General features: G+C 35.9%; 1 protein-coding gene across 1 annotated transcript in view; it reads right to left on the bottom strand.

The window, feature by feature from the left end:
- SLC5A8 (solute carrier family 5 member 8) overlaps window positions 1-16,974 on the bottom strand; it is a 51,454-nt gene that overhangs the window by 18,923 nt on the left and 15,557 nt on the right. Inside the window, exons 4-9 of the mRNA XM_088797303.1 lie at window positions 13,960-14,027; window positions 12,777-12,931; window positions 9,918-10,058; window positions 6,778-6,907; window positions 3,010-3,098; window positions 1,784-1,896 (exon numbers count right to left, since the gene is read on the bottom strand). Coding sequence (XP_088653429.1) covers window positions 1,784-1,896; window positions 3,010-3,098; window positions 6,778-6,907; window positions 9,918-10,058; window positions 12,777-12,931; window positions 13,960-14,027 — 696 coding nt within the window. The remainder of the gene's footprint in view (window positions 1-1,783; window positions 1,897-3,009; window positions 3,099-6,777; window positions 6,908-9,917; window positions 10,059-12,776; window positions 12,932-13,959; window positions 14,028-16,974) is intronic.

Below are 16,974 nucleotides of genomic sequence, written 5' to 3'. Positions count from 1 at the left end.
GAAATTCCCAAGCCACCACTGGTGGTCGGATTATGGGACTTTTTTATTTTAATATTTTTTTGGTCTTTTGGCTTTCAGTATTTTCCAGATTTTCCCCAAGTACATGTTTTATTGTTTAAGTGATAGGAAAACTCCCCCTGACACACACCAATTTTATTTTTAACGGCTTTCATTCAGCGAAAATCACGTCAGTCAATAAAATTAGTGCATTCATTAGATTAGTATGTTATTCCTATATTACTTACACTAACCCTCACATCTTTGTTAAGTATATTAAGTAAATAATCTTATTGCATCTAAATGGAAAATCTTACTTAATTCTTTGCAAAGAGCTCTTATTGCAATAATTTTTTATGCCTCTGAATCCTAAAGTAAATAATATTTCCAACATATTTAATTTGATTCTTCTCCATTTGATAGCTCATGAACTGTCCTCATAGTGGATTCTGATATTCAAAGCCATTGGAAACACATTCAAAGCATCTGCTGTGTTATTCTCTGTGATATCCTTACTGTAAATATCTTGAGATAATAATTTAATATAAATCTCTCTATTAATCATCATCAGCATCATTCTTTGAGCACCAGCTACTGCCTCTTGTTTTATATGCATTATCTCTAATCCGCATAGTATCCCTGCAAGGTAATTATTATTTTTTCCTATTTTCCATATAAAGAATCAGAGGCTCAAATGGGTTGTTTGCTCAAGCCTAACAGTGAGTAGTACACTGATGAAGCAAGATTGGGTTTAACTGGTTTCAAAAGCTTCTATTCATTCCACTAAACCACCCCCTTTCAATAACCTCGCAATGAGCCAGTCTAAACACTCTTCAGGAAATATTGTATCATTCTGAAATTATGCTCGAGGATTAAAACTGGGTACATGATAAAATGATGCAATGCTGTTTAAATTTAGGGGACACTGAAGAATACGGGAATAAATTGAGTACTTATTCCAGGCAATAGTCATGACAATTATATACAGAATTATGGCTCAAAACAGAGCACCTTTACAATTTCTTTGAAAGTCTATGAGTGTTACTCTGCTGAGGTTTAGAACCGTTAGCCCTCTCATAAAGTTTTGTTGGTCGTTCATTCCAAAACATGTATACCCAAGATGTCAAAATAAAGAAGGAAGTACATTAGGCAGATGTCTTTGAGACAGATATTACATTTGGGACACTTGGGAACGAGAGGTCTTTAAACCTTTTGTTCAAGCTGATATTTAACCCCTAATCATGTTCTATAATCTAAGAACAGAAGTTGAGCTTTCCTTGCACAATTTTATAGACCATCTCCAGGACAGCGTACGTGTGCAGACAGAACAACCAATCAAGTCAGGTCAAAAATCATGATGCTCTGTTTCTTTATCTTCACTTCATAACACACAGACTATTACCTTAAACTGACAGCTAGCTCCTTCTCGGGTACTATAGAAAAAGTGTGGCTCTTGGTTCCAAACTAAGGCTATTTCTTAAAATTGAGGTCTAAAGTTGAAAACGATTGAATTTTTTTCTGTGGTTAAGAATTTTAACAGATTTGGGTTAAGAAGAAGGCAGGAAAGGAAAACTAAGTAAGACACCTAGAAATTGTTCTTTGTGGTCCCTGACAATTAACTGTTTGACATGTCTCCCAGATCTTGATGGCAAAGTCACAGGCACACATATGTATATATATTTACACTCAGAGGTTCTTCCCCTGTGTCTTCCATGGGAAAGAATTGCTGGTATATCTAAAAATCATCTCCCAGAGCTAAAATGGAATTGTGAAAATGGAAACTTACTCAGTCCTTGGGAAATCCAAGAGAGAGACTTTTCTGAAAGTGATTTGAAGTGAGGTTTGACTAGATCTTCCAGAGTTACTGCTGCTAAGGCATTAATACTGGAGGACACTGTGCTGTAAGGGAAAGTAACATTTTTGTTATAATATTTGAATTTTAATCATACTTTAAGTTGGAAGGAAAAAGGGAAAAAACAAATTGTTAATTCTGAAATTTAACCAGATTTCTACTACATTATTTTTAGTGATCTTCCGGGAAACTCTTATCCAAGTATGATTCAGGAAACATGCATAGGCTTAATAGAGAAAAAGGATAATTTAATGTTGCTTCCATTTTGCAATTACTACTCAGTGTCTATGGAAAAAATCTACATAGATTATGCAGAATTTTAAAAAAATATTTTATTAGTTTCATGCGTACAAAATACTGTAATAGTTAGATGTTTATCATTTATACCCTTCACAAAGTGGTAACCTCCTTCCCCCAATCTACTACCCTCTGACATTGCATACAGCCATTACATTTCCACTGTCTTCCTTATGCTGTATTCCATTTCTTGTGACCATATATATATATATACATGTATATAAAATTATAGTTGACATTCATTATTATTCAGCTTCAATATTATGCAGTATTATTATATCATGATTTCAAAACATATTTTTCTTCGTGCATAGAGAGGATTGCCATGAATCCTCACTAACATATGCCATAAATATCAGTAATACTAATTTCCTGGTTCCTCACTATCATATGCTGCACATGTTAAGAATTCTGTGGAGCAAACACAGAAAGAAAAGTGCAATGAATAAGTTCAAACACAAAACAAGATTCTTTGGTCAGTGTATATTATTCAGCATGTAAATAGGAGATTTTAATTCTAATTTTCCATTTGACCATGCTTTAGCCACATGTATATTTAAAACCAAGACTATGAGCACACGTTTTTGATCCTCAGTGAATGCTACCATCAACTGATTATCATCATTGTGACTCTACAGGGAGGTGACAGTTTATTAGATAGTAGGGACCAAGTTAAAAGTGGGATAACAGACTGCTAACCCATAGAGACAAGAGTTAGACCAACAGAGAGGATACCCAAGTAGGTTGCCTCCTTTGGAGCATCTGTGCCCCATGTCTAGAATTCAGCTTTATCCCCCCAAATATCCAATAACAAAAGAAAGATCTCAACAAGGAAACCATGTTATTAGAGTCAGAGTACATACCTTAATGTTCCACTGTAAGCACAGGCCACAAAAAGTCCAGGAAGTCCAGGATAATCTTGCAGAATGTCCAGTACCAAATACGGCATGAGCTAAAAAATTCCAAAATTTACTCCTGAGTGCTATTTGCGATCAAATAAAATTTATAATGCCTCATTTACCTTGTGTTCCACAATAAAGACAGGTAGCTATTCCACATAACTGAAACTTCTAAATATCTAAAATTAAACTCTTTTTTTTTTTTTTAACTGCTGAGACTTAAAGAAAAGAACAGCACAGTAGTTAGGTTTACCGCCTCTGGATTCAGACAGACAGATGTAGCTTTTGTTACTTAATTTCTCTAGCCTCAGTTTCCTCATCTGTAGCGTAGGGGCAATAATACTAACCTCATAGAGTTGCCATAGAATTTGAATTAGATAATCTATATAAAGCTCTTAGTATGGGACATGGAATATAGTATTTTAAATGCTTGATAAAAAGGTAGTTATTCTCATTCTTTGAAATAACAAATCCATTTAAAGGGAACATTTTACACACCTCTGTGCTTAAGTGAGCAACATTCACTTAATTTAACTTTACTTGATGACTCAAAGCTATCCTTGTGAACTTTAATCACTGCCCAGGACTGAAAATGTCATTATAGCTGCATGAGACAGACTGACAAGTGAAAAGTAACCTCGTTAACACGTTGCGTACGGCGGGGTTTAAATCCCTCAGTGAAGATTCTCGTGATCCATACGCAACGTGTTAAATTCCTGAAACGTGCTTCTTTTCACAAAGTTCCTCATACCAACTTGCTTTTTAATAAGTTACTTTTTAAAACTTAACTATTAAATAAGGATGGGAAGGTATATGATTTCAGCACCATGTTATATAGCAGTCTTTCAGCAAGTTTGATTTTTAAATCAAAAGGGTCCTAAGTGGATAATTTTCCAGAAAAATGTCCTCTCATTTGCAATGAAAGATTATTGATTCCTTCTCCCATAGGGGAGTGTAGAGGACAGGCTCCACCTTATCAGCCTCTTTGATTTCATTTAACAATGGTTTGCCGATGGGACATGGACGAACATCATCCATTGTTGCACGGGTCTGTGTTGAATTGTTTGAGCAATGCTTCCTCCATGTTCTCCAAAGCTTACTAACTATTCACAGAAAAAAAAGACTAGCACTTCTCTCTATACAAGATTAAGACCTCATTTTTCCAAGATATCTTAAAAGTTTAACTTCAAGAGGTATTCTATACATAAGCAAAAGTCAAGTTTCTATTGTCAGTATCATAACAAGATCTAAAATACTCTAACTTATCATCAACTTTCTTAAAATCTTTGGTTTGATATTTCATGTTCTGAATAGTCCCCTCAGGTATACGTAGTATCAACGAGGTAAGATTGATAGAGAAAAAAAAAATAGTAAAACTACATCTAGGCACTGATCCTGTTTCCTTGGAGTGAGCTCCAGCAGAGTGTAGCAGAAATATATCTTCGCATTCCTCAGGTAAAGATTTTGACATCATCTTCAACTGACTGTGCCTTATTTGCACTGTATCCTCAGTGAAATATTAATTGAATTAACCCTATAACAAACAACACAGTACTGGAAACATCCTGTGAGGAGAAAACCTCTTTCTTTCTCAAAAAATTTAGTATATACTCTCCAAGTGATAGGTGCCTGCATGCAAGAGACCCTTGAATGGTTTCTATAAGAAGTCTCAAGGTTAGGAAGTTGTAGGGATTTTTTTCCCCCCTCAGGGTAAAGGGAAGATATATTAAAAATGTTTTTTTAAATCCCTATTGTCTTCATGATACAAACTACAGATGATAAAGATTGACAAACATCACAAATAATCTTGACTAGGAGGAATATAATGGAAAAGTGCGTCCATATTCAGTATAACCATGATTCTTGGATTCTCTGAACAAATAGGAAGGATCTGTTTACTGAAAGGAGGGCATGTGTTAAGATAGGGTTGAGATACGCAGCTCAAGGATGCTCTCTCATTTTCTAATCCCACAAAGTTGTAGTTTCGGGGGAATATGAGTTCTGACAATTAAGTTCACGAACTTGTTGCAATGATGTTGCTGACCTTTTCTGATATCACAGGGATTATTCATTATGAATTTATACCAACTGGACAAACAGTTAACCAAGTTTACTATTTGTAAGTGCTGAAAAGGCTGCATGAAAATGACCTGAACTTTTCACCAACAATTCATGGCTCTTGCATCACGACAATGCACCAGCTCACATGACACTGTCTGTGAAGGAGTTTTCAGCCAGTAAATAAATAACTGTATTGGAACACCCTCCCTACTCACCTGATCTGGCCCCCAATGACTTCTTTCTTTACCAAAATAAAGGAAATATTGAAAGGAATACATTTTGATGACATTCAGGACATCAAGGGTAATACAACGACAGTTCTGATGGCCATTCCAGAAAAAGAGTTCCAAAATTCCTTTGAAGGGTGGACTAGGCACTGATGTCAGTGCATAGCTTCCCAAGGGGAGTACTTAGAAGGTGACCATAGTGATATTCAGCAATGAGGTATGTAGCCTTTTTCTAGGATGAGTTCGCAAACTTAATTGTCAGGCCTCGTATGTGATGCATTTGCACCAACACAAAAGTCAGCCTTTCTTCATTCTAATGAATGCTCTGGCTCTTGATTTATAAACAAGTCTTAGAAAATAATTTTGGGAAGAACTGAGAACAAGAACTCAGGCTTTGGAGTCTGGCAGTCCTGGGTTTGAATTCTAGCTCTACTTTCTGAAGGAGGTACATGACATAGAGGTTCAAAGTTAGGATTCTGTTGGCAGGCTGCCTGGGTTGAATTCTGGCTCCAGGTTTACTAGCTGATTACTTAACTTCTCTGTGTCTCAGTTTCGTCATCTTTCAAAAGGAAATAATCATACAACCTACCTCAGAGTGTAGCTGTGAGGATTAAAAGTTGAAATTTATACAAAACACTTATGATAGTGCCTGGCCCAATGGAAAATATCTGATGAGTGCCTGCAGTTATTCTTACTTATTAGCTATGTGACCTGAGCAAGTTTTATAACCTCTGTGAGATTCATTCATTTCCTCATCTATAAAATTAGAATTACAGGGTTGTGAGCACTAATACTGCAAAGCACTTGGCACAGAATCTCATCACATGGTATTCACTAAATGTTTACTTATTAGATCCATTTCTGTATCATTTAAAAACTGGAAGGTAAGGAGAATATAGTCAATGATATTGTGGTAAGTTTGCACGGTGACAGATGATTATTAGAATTAGTGGGGCGATCACATTCTAAGGTACAAAGATGTCAAATCACTATAATAATATACCTGAAACTAATAGAGCTAATGTTACATTGTGTACCAACTATACTTAAATTAAAAAAATTAAATAAAAATTGGCAGGTAAACTGTAAATGAGCAATCTAACAATACTGACAAAATGTTCTACAGTAACACGGTTTGTGTATAGTTTTGGTTTTCTTTTAAACTATGTTCGCAAACTTTTCTACTCCTAGCCTGGACTATTTCTTGTTAACACTTGGCTTGAAATTTTCTCAGGTATTTGAATATGTTAATCTCGGGTACAGCAGTCTTCATTCTTGCTATATCTGCTAAAATAAAATTTTGCCAAATGCTTCATAGAAATGAAAGACGATTATATTGTACCTATTTACTGTTTCTCTACAAAAACATGAATATTCTTTCCTCCCAACTAATAAGCTTTCTGAATGTCATTCATGCACATGTAAGAAAGACATGGTACTGAACCTGGTCTGGAGCTGATACTTTCTTGGCTGTCCAAGGGTCACAATCATGGTACCTAGAATATAGCGCGAGCCCAGAAAGCAGTGCACAGACCAGGATTGTCCAGAGTCCCACAAGATTAATGTAGAGAGACCTAAAGAAGTGGGGGGAAAAACAAAAACCAGCCAATGGCAATTGTAATTCGCATCCCAACAATTAGGAAACTTATTACGTAAACAGAAAAGGCTTTCGTAATTAGATTCGATGAATGCATACTATCTTTTGTTTATCAAAAAGGCTCTTTATTTTATCCTGGCCTAGCCAGGCCATCACATGCTTATGATGTCAATCAATAATGTGTTTGGAAGTCCTTAGACTGGGTAAGGTTTTCCCACTGAATGAATGTATTCTCCTGGTCAGAGTTCCATGAGCATTACTAGCTTTATAATGGTATCTAATTACACTATTTCAGGGCTTCTTGTCATAAAACAAAGATTGTTAATGGTCAACAGATCAGTAACTATACCTCATTTACCTTTTAAAAGTAATACTAAACTGCTAAACATAGTTATCATCTACATAGCACCTCATCAAACGTGTTTGAATGTAGTTTGTAACACCGTACATTAGGTATGAAAGGCAAACCTGTATTCCTTGGACAGTATCTTCCCAAGCAGTGTTCATCATTATAATACATGGTGTGTGCTCCAGTAGAGTGCAAAAGTTTACGTAACAGCACTGGAGTCAGACATAAGCATAAATCCTGGCTCCACCCACCATATGTGACCCTGGGCAAGTCCTTTAGTCTCTCCGATCCTCAGTTTCTTCATTCACACCCAGAGAGAACAATGTCTACCTCACAGAGTTATAAGATTAAATGAAATGGCATATGTTATACAGCACAGCGCTTGGCATGTAATCAACACTTGTTGAATGGTAGTTATTGAGATTGTCAGTATTCATGCCATTGAATGCTATGTCTTCATAATCAGTGACTAGTAAACATTGCTCTCACTCAGGTGGCCACATGTTTTTCCCCAGTGGTGCTATAGTAGACACTGTGATGAGCTGCCTTAGGATGAAGAGAGATATCACCCTCCAAGTCATGCCTCCTTCCGTGGAGCACCTCAGTCTAATGACTCATGGATTCAGATGTTTGAAGGCCCAGCACCCTCACCCTCACTCGGGATAAGTCTGAAGAATCATCTCAGCTTTAGAGCTCCCCCAAGGCCTGAGTTGACACTGCATTACAGTCCAACTTCTTCCTCAAGCCAATCCTGCTTTCTTCCCTTCCTTCTCTTCTACAGGTGGTGATTCCCTAGTAGACTCTGGCATGCTTACCTCCATCTCAAAGTCTGCTTTTGGGAGAACCCACCCTATAAGAGGTGCCAAACAACAGACTGGTAGCCTTTTCCCTTGATTGGCTAAATTTACTCTATATTTTGTTATTGTCTAAAAATGGGATAACTATATCTCATCTCCAAATTATCATAAAATATACCTAGACACTTTCCTGCTCAGACACCCCCCTTGCTTATATATGAGGTTAATACTTCACTACATTGTTTTATTTTACTTTAATGCCATTCAAATAGATCACTTATCAACATCTGATATTGTTCCCAGTCAATCAATGTCAGTAGGTCTTGATTTTTGAGCTGGGATTCATTCTTCTCATGGAGCCAGTGCTAGGAAGCCAGAGAAAATGGTTCCCCTGAGCTCAGGGAGTCTGCCTTGTTAAGGTCCATGGGGCTATTCTGAAGGAAATTATTTCTTTATAAGAAAGTTCTCATGCTCTTCTTTTAGTTATAAAAGTGGCCTTCTTGAGCTTCATGTTCCCAATGGAACAGAAGAGCGTGTGCACAATTACTTTGGGAGAGGCATCAGTTCCAGTACAGCTTTAAAGTCCAGTGGATTGCTGGGTATATAAATGATATTCCTTCAAAATTCCTCAGAATAGCACAACTCTTAAGCTCGCCTTTCAGGGCCTGCGTATCCAGTCAGTGTACTCATATTCGTATAGATCTTTCATTGTGGAATTTTCCAGAGACAGATAATGTCTAAAAAAGTTTATTCTCAGTATGCTGAGTTCTGACATGTCACATAACAGTATTTTCATGTTCTCCTTTAAATAGAAACAGAATTGCCAGTTCTTTTCCTGCTCCGACCACCCTGTTACCCGTAATCAAGCTATGTAGTTTTTAAGCCCCTAAATGTGTGTGGGGGCCCAGTCAGCCTTATCTATCAGCGTGCAGAGTGGTGATCACCAAGCTTATCTGAGGCCTTCTGAGAAAGAACCAGCCACTGTTCATACTCTTTTGCTCAAGCCAAGATGGGCTTGAGAATTCCCTGACCATGTCATCCTTCCGACCTCTATGCTTTGTCCAAATTACTCTGTCTGCCTGAAATGCTCTCCCACTCTTTTCCCCCTGCCCACATCTGATCATTCTTCAGGCTCTGCCTAGTTTACAGTAATCTCTCAACCACGATTCATATCCCATGATTTGATTTGGAAAAAGGAATTCACACTTACTGGACCCCTACCACGTGTGCGTTGAACACAGTATTTTATAATACCTCCTGTGAGATGTATAGTATTTCTTCTGCTCATTTCACAACTTTAGAAACTAAAGTTCAGCTAGACTAACTCGCCCAGGATCACTCAAATAGCAAGACTTAGAGCAGTGTTCTAACCCCATGACTGTGTTTGAAAATAAAATACACCAGCCCACCTGGCACTGTAATGCTCTGGAACATTTCCCCTATTGTTATATTGTTTCATGGAACTGTCATACCTCTCTAGTGTTATTTCGCTTTTCATATACTTGCATATATTTTCCTAATTTGCTGCTCAGTTACTTCATAACAAGAGCCATATATTTATAATTTTCTTTCCCCATAATTCCTGATACAAACATGCATAATAAATACCAATTTATTTGATAAGATTTGTTTTACTTTATAATTCATATACATAGTTTTAAATATCTGATTTAAAACATACAGTACAACTTTACTTGGTCCTTTCATAAGTATATCATTTATCTCTTGGAAGTTCACTTAAAACAAAAGACTTAAAACTTGAGCAAAGCTTGACTTATGAAAGAGTTTCCATAAAAACAACTAATGGTTATTAATGATACATATAGTATAGTTTGGCTTACAGTTTTCCCTGGGCTCTGCTTTTGCAGGAAATAAATCTCTGCACTTGGGACTGGTTGATACCATATATGCCGGTCCACGTGAAGGTCCCTCCTATAACAATTGTCCAGAATGTGTGTCTTTGCAAAGGGTTAGGATCAAAACTAAATAAAAACAAACAGAAAACAAATCTCAACTGTTGGCAGAAAAACTACAGACATCCTCTCAGAATATTTTTGGAAGCAAGCAATGTATAAATACATAACTATATACAAATGCATAAATATGTACATATTTATTAAGTATTATAAAAGGTAGAAATATTCCTAACTTAAATTCAATGAAATAAAATTGATACTTCCAGAGATGTGGGAATTCTGCATGAGACTAGGGGGAAATGAATATTCTAATCATTCTGAGCATTTATATAAATTTTTCTCCCATGGCCATAGGAAATAATGTAAACAAGTCCACCATGCTGTAATCAAAGAGCATGAAGCTGAAAAAAGAGAGAAAGAGAAAGGTTCCTAAGTATTAGGTTGATGCAAAAGTAATTGCAGTTTTTTTCAATTTTTAACCTTTTAAACTGCAATTACTTTGACACCAGCCTAATTATACCACAGCAATAATAGATATGGTACTGAAATGAACACAAAATTGACATATTTTGTGTGTATAATTCCTCTTCTAGCACATGTATATCATAGTTCTAATTTACATTCAAGCTTAAGAATTCAATTAATACAGTTTAAAGGTTTTCATGTTCTACAACTGACATGCCATTATAGTCATGCTTTCTTAAAATGCTGTGTGCACAAGCTAAATACTAATAGTTGAAAGTCACCTTATGACATGTACAAAATATTGTTACGAAGAAAGTACATTGGATACATCTTTTAACCCTTCTTAGTGTATCACCTTAGAAGGAATGTTTCTGTTCATCCCTAATGTATACAATATAAGCTTGAAAAATTTCTGCAAAATTGGCTTTCATGGAAATTTTATGAACATTATGAAATTCTGCAAATCCATTTAAAATCTATATTTGAGATCAGTTAAATAAAGTGTTCCAATATTACACATATTCCAGCAATCCTATGGGAAGATGAGAGTCTCTGTTCCATTCTCTAATATGTATTATCAAAGTCTAAGAATTTCAAGAGTGTTGATCCTTTCTCCCATAGAGAAAGTAACTACTCTATTAGCTAATGGAAGTCAAAAGCCAAAAGGATTCAGCGAGCTACTTGAGAAAAGTAATACAAGGTTTAGAACATCCCATTCAGCGGTGTTAGGCCATAAAGAATACTTATGCCAACTACAAACTGTACAGAAAAATACCAACCCAAAATCCATCTCTTCATTGATCTCAAACAGAACAGATCTTTTACCCACATTATTCTTAAAATATATCTGAATAACAAGGAATATACAGTAAGTCTTTTCATTATTACTTAATTGGTTGGCAACCTTCAAAGTAAAGGTCATTAAAATGTCTAATCTTTTACTTTTTAGAATCTCTTACTGATGTATCATTTATCACTTCAATGTAGCAATATGTGTATCTTTTGTATAAAGTGACAATTACCTTGCAGAAAAAGGATTGGCTATATACTCTCTCCCCTCAACATAGCCTACTAAGAAGAAATTTGGGAGTAAACAGTCTCCTGAGTGGCCACTGGTTGTTTCTGCTTCTTGGTATCCATTCCCCCCCTCTTCTGGTAACAGCAACCCAGGTCTGCTCTGGGGAAACTACCATTTCTCCATTAAATAGTCTAAATGGCTGTCAATCAAAATGTCCTTCTCTGCCCTAGCTAAGGGATGGAATCACAGCCAAGCTAAGCTAATTAGAAGCTCTCTTCCTTGGAATCTTAAACTTGTGGTAAAAGGAAAAATATATATTGACAACAGTTGAAGTTGATTCTCTGTAATACATTCTTGCAAATTAACACATTGGCCCTGTTCAATTTATGAAAAAGCTCTTCTCAAACATTAGCATCTATTTTCAGAAAGCCAGAAGAGAGCCACCACGAGCAAAATTTTTCTTTCTTCTTGACAGTGATTTCAGATTCCCTGTCTCAAAAGAGGGCTGTTTAAAGAGGGAATAAGTGGTTCTCCACATTGAACACGATGTATAAGAATGACACCAATGACCTAAAAGATAAGGTGTTTTAAAGATCCTTTTAAATTGTGTGATATATTTGTGGTGAAATATCAAGTTTCGCCATTAGTCTTTCTTTAGGAAAACTGAATAGCTGTTTAAGACATGTTATATCTCGTGCTGTACTGACACTTGATATATCAGTCATAACTCTTCTTGTCAATTCTCTTAAAATAATACATAATAGTATATAATGCAGATTATGTATTATATATGGCATAATAGTAATACACTATATATTGCCAGGGCAATATCAAAAGAGAAATTCTCCCATCTGCTCGAGACACAGAACTGTCAAAATGGAATCACTGTTTTAGTGTTTTCTTCTTTGGAGGTTTCCTTTTCCTATCTCTCCAATAGCTCATTCCTTTATCACCCTACCTCACTCTTCAATCTATGCACTAGCTAATTATCTTATCACCCAGGGTGGGGTGGGTGATAAGGTAATTAGCTAGTGCTATCTGTAGAAAATACTCTTTGCTATCAATCCCTTCCCTGGAGGAAGCACCATCCTCAGTACCAAGTAGATAAGTACCATCTGACTGTTTTAAGCCCCTTACAGACCTGCTGAAAACTCCTTACGCATTTACTTGCCAGCTTTGAATTTCTGTACCACACCCTTACTGGTTTGTTTGTTTTCTAATGTAAACTTACTATTTCAATAAAGAGATTATTTTTACATAAAAGGAAAGTCCTATTAACTAAGAGGTAAATAGCAACTTACTTCCAGAAGTTTAATCTTCCACCATTATAGGCATCATTTAGAATAGTGCTGATTCCACCTTGAATCAGTACAGCTTTTATAATCACAGACACAAATCCAGCCAACATGATCCCAATTTGAAAAACATCTGTCCAGATGACTGCTTTAAGACCACCCTTTGAGGGGAAAGAGTATTAGGATTAATACTTGTATCAGACATTACTAAGCAACTATATGCTTATACATTACGCTTGACAGAGTTAATGAATCCATAGATCTTGGCCAAGAAGTGCAGCCAAGGGAAATAGTAAAGTCGGGAGAGCCTTCAAGAGAAAGTGATATTTAAGCCAAACCTTTGAATATAAGACAGGCAAAGAAGGAAAGTCCTCCCAGAAGAGAAAACAGCATGGAGGAAGTATAAGTAGGTCAAAGTACATGGCATGTTGAACATGACCAGATATATATATATATGTCATTTTAGGTCATATATATATAGGAGTCGATGGAGTGGTATGGAGTGGGTGGAGAGACCGTTGGGAAGAAAATGCAGAGTCAAATTTCAGACAGCGATATCATAGATTTTATCCTATAGGTAGGGTTGATATTCAGCTAGTATGCACACAGGAGGTCATACTAGTTGTTGAAATACTAAAATTGTTTTGTACTAGCCACTGCCACAAATTTCCCAGGTATCCCCCTCCAGTCCCTTTGACCTTGGCTGAACCAACCCTTTCTTAAAGATCTAGCAATCAAAAGTTTAATACCTAGACTGTCGGGGATCCCTTAAGACTTGCACTATTGCTAAGGACCAGCCTCTATTATACTATCAGTGCCCTTGCCATACTGGTTCTTAGATATTTTGACTGTCTTACTTAAAGACAACAGGAAGTCATCTCAGGTTTCTAAGAGCTGAGGAATAATATAAACAAAGCTATAATTTGGCAACTGTAAAAATGAATTAGAAGACAAGATTAGGGACCATGGCATGGTTCAGATGAAAAAAAAATTTTTCATTTAAGGTCAGTGTTCTACAAAGGATCAAATTTTACCCCAAACTGAATATTCCTTAACAAAAAAAAAGTTACATTGTGGGAGATAGGAGAATAGGTATGAACAACCCAGATGGCAGCACACAACTACAGGAATTTTCAATTTGGCAAAGCAAATATGTAGCGTGCAAGGAGAAATAATGTTCTTGACATACCAGCGTGCAGTAGAACGTGCAGACCACCCCTGTAGATACCACTGCACCCCACAGATGAAATCCTGTGACTGTAGACGAAAGGAAAATGCACATATAACTGTGAAACCTGATTAATGAAAGTACTACTAAAAGAAGCAGGGGGGAAGTTATGTAATTTATTGGGCACCTACCTCTATACCCACTTGCCTAAAACTAATCCAAATCTCATGAAATGTAAGAAAACAAACAGTTTAATAGACCTGGTTTTCACCCTCAGACACCATACATGGATCTAACATTGGCTAAATTAAATATACAAAAAAGAGTTTACATTGTAATTAAGCTAAGAAACTGCTTAATATTATGGTTATTCAGACAGAATGGAGGTGGTTATTCAGACAGAATGGAGTCCTAGGGTATTTGTCATTATGGTTGAATTAAATACAGTATCTTTACCAGTCCTTGAAAGACAAGTTGTGCATGTTACTAAAATGGGACCAAGACAGATAAAAGTCCATATAATTTGTTACCATGTATCTAAGAAGTGGATGGGCATATTATATATGTATATATATAATGGGCATATGTGTGTGTGTGTGTGTGTGTGTGTGTGTGTGTGTGTGTATGTATATATATTTTTTTAAAATAGAAGGATAACAACTTTATGCCCACAAATCTGAAAATGGACCAATTTCTTGAAAGACACAACCTGCCACAACTCACACAGTTGTTGTTGGATGATCTGAATAGGCCAAAATCTGTCAAAGAAATTGAATCAATGGCAAATAATCTTCCAAAAGAGAAAGCTCCAGGCCCAGATGGGTTCACCAGTGAATCCTAACAAACATTTAAGGAAGAAATTATACCAACTCTACAATCTCTTTCAGAGGATAGAAACAGAGGAAATACTTCCTATCTCATTCTATGGCGCCACCATTACCCTAATATCAAAACCAGACAAAGACATTACAGGAAAAGGAAACTATAGACCAATATCTCTCATGAACATAGATACAAAAACCTTCAACAAAATCAGCAAATCAAATAAAAAATATATAAAAAGTATTATACAACATGACCAAGTGGGATTTATCCCAGGTATGCAAGCCTGATTCAACATTTTTAAATCAATTAATGGAATCAATCCCATCAACAGACTAAAAAATAAAAATCGTATTATCATATCAATAGACACAGAAAAAGCATTTGACAAAATCCAACACATCATGCATGATAAAAACTCAGTAAACTAGGAATAGAGGGAAATATTTTGACTTGATAAAGACTAGCTACAAAAAAATCTACAACTAATATAATAATTCATGATGAGAAAATGGAAGCTTTCCCACTAAGACTGGACACAAGGCAAAGATGTCCCCTCTTACTGCTGCTTTTCAGCATCATAGTGAAAGGTCTTGCTAATATAATAAGGCAAAAAAAAAAAAAAAAAGGAAACAAACGGTATACAGATTGGGAAGAAAGAAGTAAAACTCTCATTGTTCACAGATGGCATGATCATCTATGTAGAAAAGCTGAAAGAACCAACAAAATGTCTCCTGAAACAAATAAGTAATTATAGGAAAGTTGCAGGATACAGGTTAATATACGAAAGTCAATTGCTTTCCTACTTACCAACAATGAACTGTGGAATGTTAAATTAAAAACACATTACTATTTACATTAATCCTAAAAGGAAATACTTAGCTATAAATTTAACAGTATATATAAGATCTATATGAGGAAAACTGTAAAACTCAGATGAATAAAATGAAAAAAAGAGCTAATTAAATGGAGAGCTATTCCCTATTTATGGATAGAAAGACTCAATATTGTCAAGATGTCACTTCTTCCAATTTAATATATAGAGTCAATGCAATCCCAATCAAAATACCAGCAAGTTATTTTGTACATAATGACAAACTATGTAGAATCAACAAACTGATTCTGAAGTTTTATGGAGAGGCAAAAGACTCAGAATAGCCAACACGCTATTGAAAGAGAACAAAGTTGGAGAACTGATTCTACCTGACTTCAAGATTACTAAAAAGCTGCAAGAACCAAGACAGTGTGGTTATTGGTGCAAAAATAGACAAGTGGATCAATGAAGAAGAAAGAGCCCAGAATAGTTCCCATAAATATAGTCAACTAATCTTTGGCAGAGGAGCAAAGGCAATATAATTGGGCAAAGAGAGTTTCTTCAACAAATGGTTCTGGAACAACTGGACATGCACAAGGAAAAAATAAATAAATCTAGATACAGACCTTATGCTCTTCACCAAAATTAAATCAAGATGGCTCATAGACTTAAATGTGAGCTATTAAACTCCTAGAATATAACATAGGAGAAAAGCAGGATACCTTGGGCATGGTGATACCTTTTTAAATGCAATACCAAAGACATAATCCAGAGAAGAAGTAATTGATCAGCAGGATATCATTAAAATTAAAACACCTATGCTCTATGAAAAGATAATATCAAGAACATTAGAAGACAAGCCATAACTGGGAGAAAATTTTGCAAAAGACACATCTGAAAAAGGACTGTTATCCAAATTATACACACACAAAAAAAAAACCTCTTAAAACTCAACAATAAGACAATGACCTGATTCAAAAATAGGCCAAAGATTTTAACAGACATTTCACCAAAGAAGATATATAGATGGCAAATAAGCACACTCCACATCATATGTGATCAGGAAAATGCAAATTTTTAAAAAATGAGGTATCATTACACACCTATTTGAAGAGCCAAAATCCAGAACACCAACACTACCAGGTGTTGAATGTGGAGCAACAGAATTCTTTCGTACCTTGCTGGTAAGAATGCAAAATGGTAGCAGCCACTTTGAAAGAGAGTTTGACGGTTTCTAACAAAACTCTACTCTTACCATTCAAACAGCAATTGTGCTCCTTGGTATTTACCCAAAAGAGTCGAAAACCATGACTACAGCAATGTCTGCACACAGATGTTTATAGCAGCTTTGTTCATAACTGCCACAACTTAGAAACAACAAGATGTCCTTCAGGAGGCAA

This window comes from Rhinolophus sinicus, chromosome 1 (assembly GCF_057876585.1).
Source record: "Rhinolophus sinicus isolate RSI-liver-muscle chromosome 1, RSI-T2T, whole genome shotgun sequence".
Lineage (NCBI taxonomy): Eukaryota > Metazoa > Chordata > Mammalia > Chiroptera > Rhinolophidae > Rhinolophus > Rhinolophus sinicus.
This window is presented reverse-complemented; position numbering and strand designations above follow the sequence as displayed.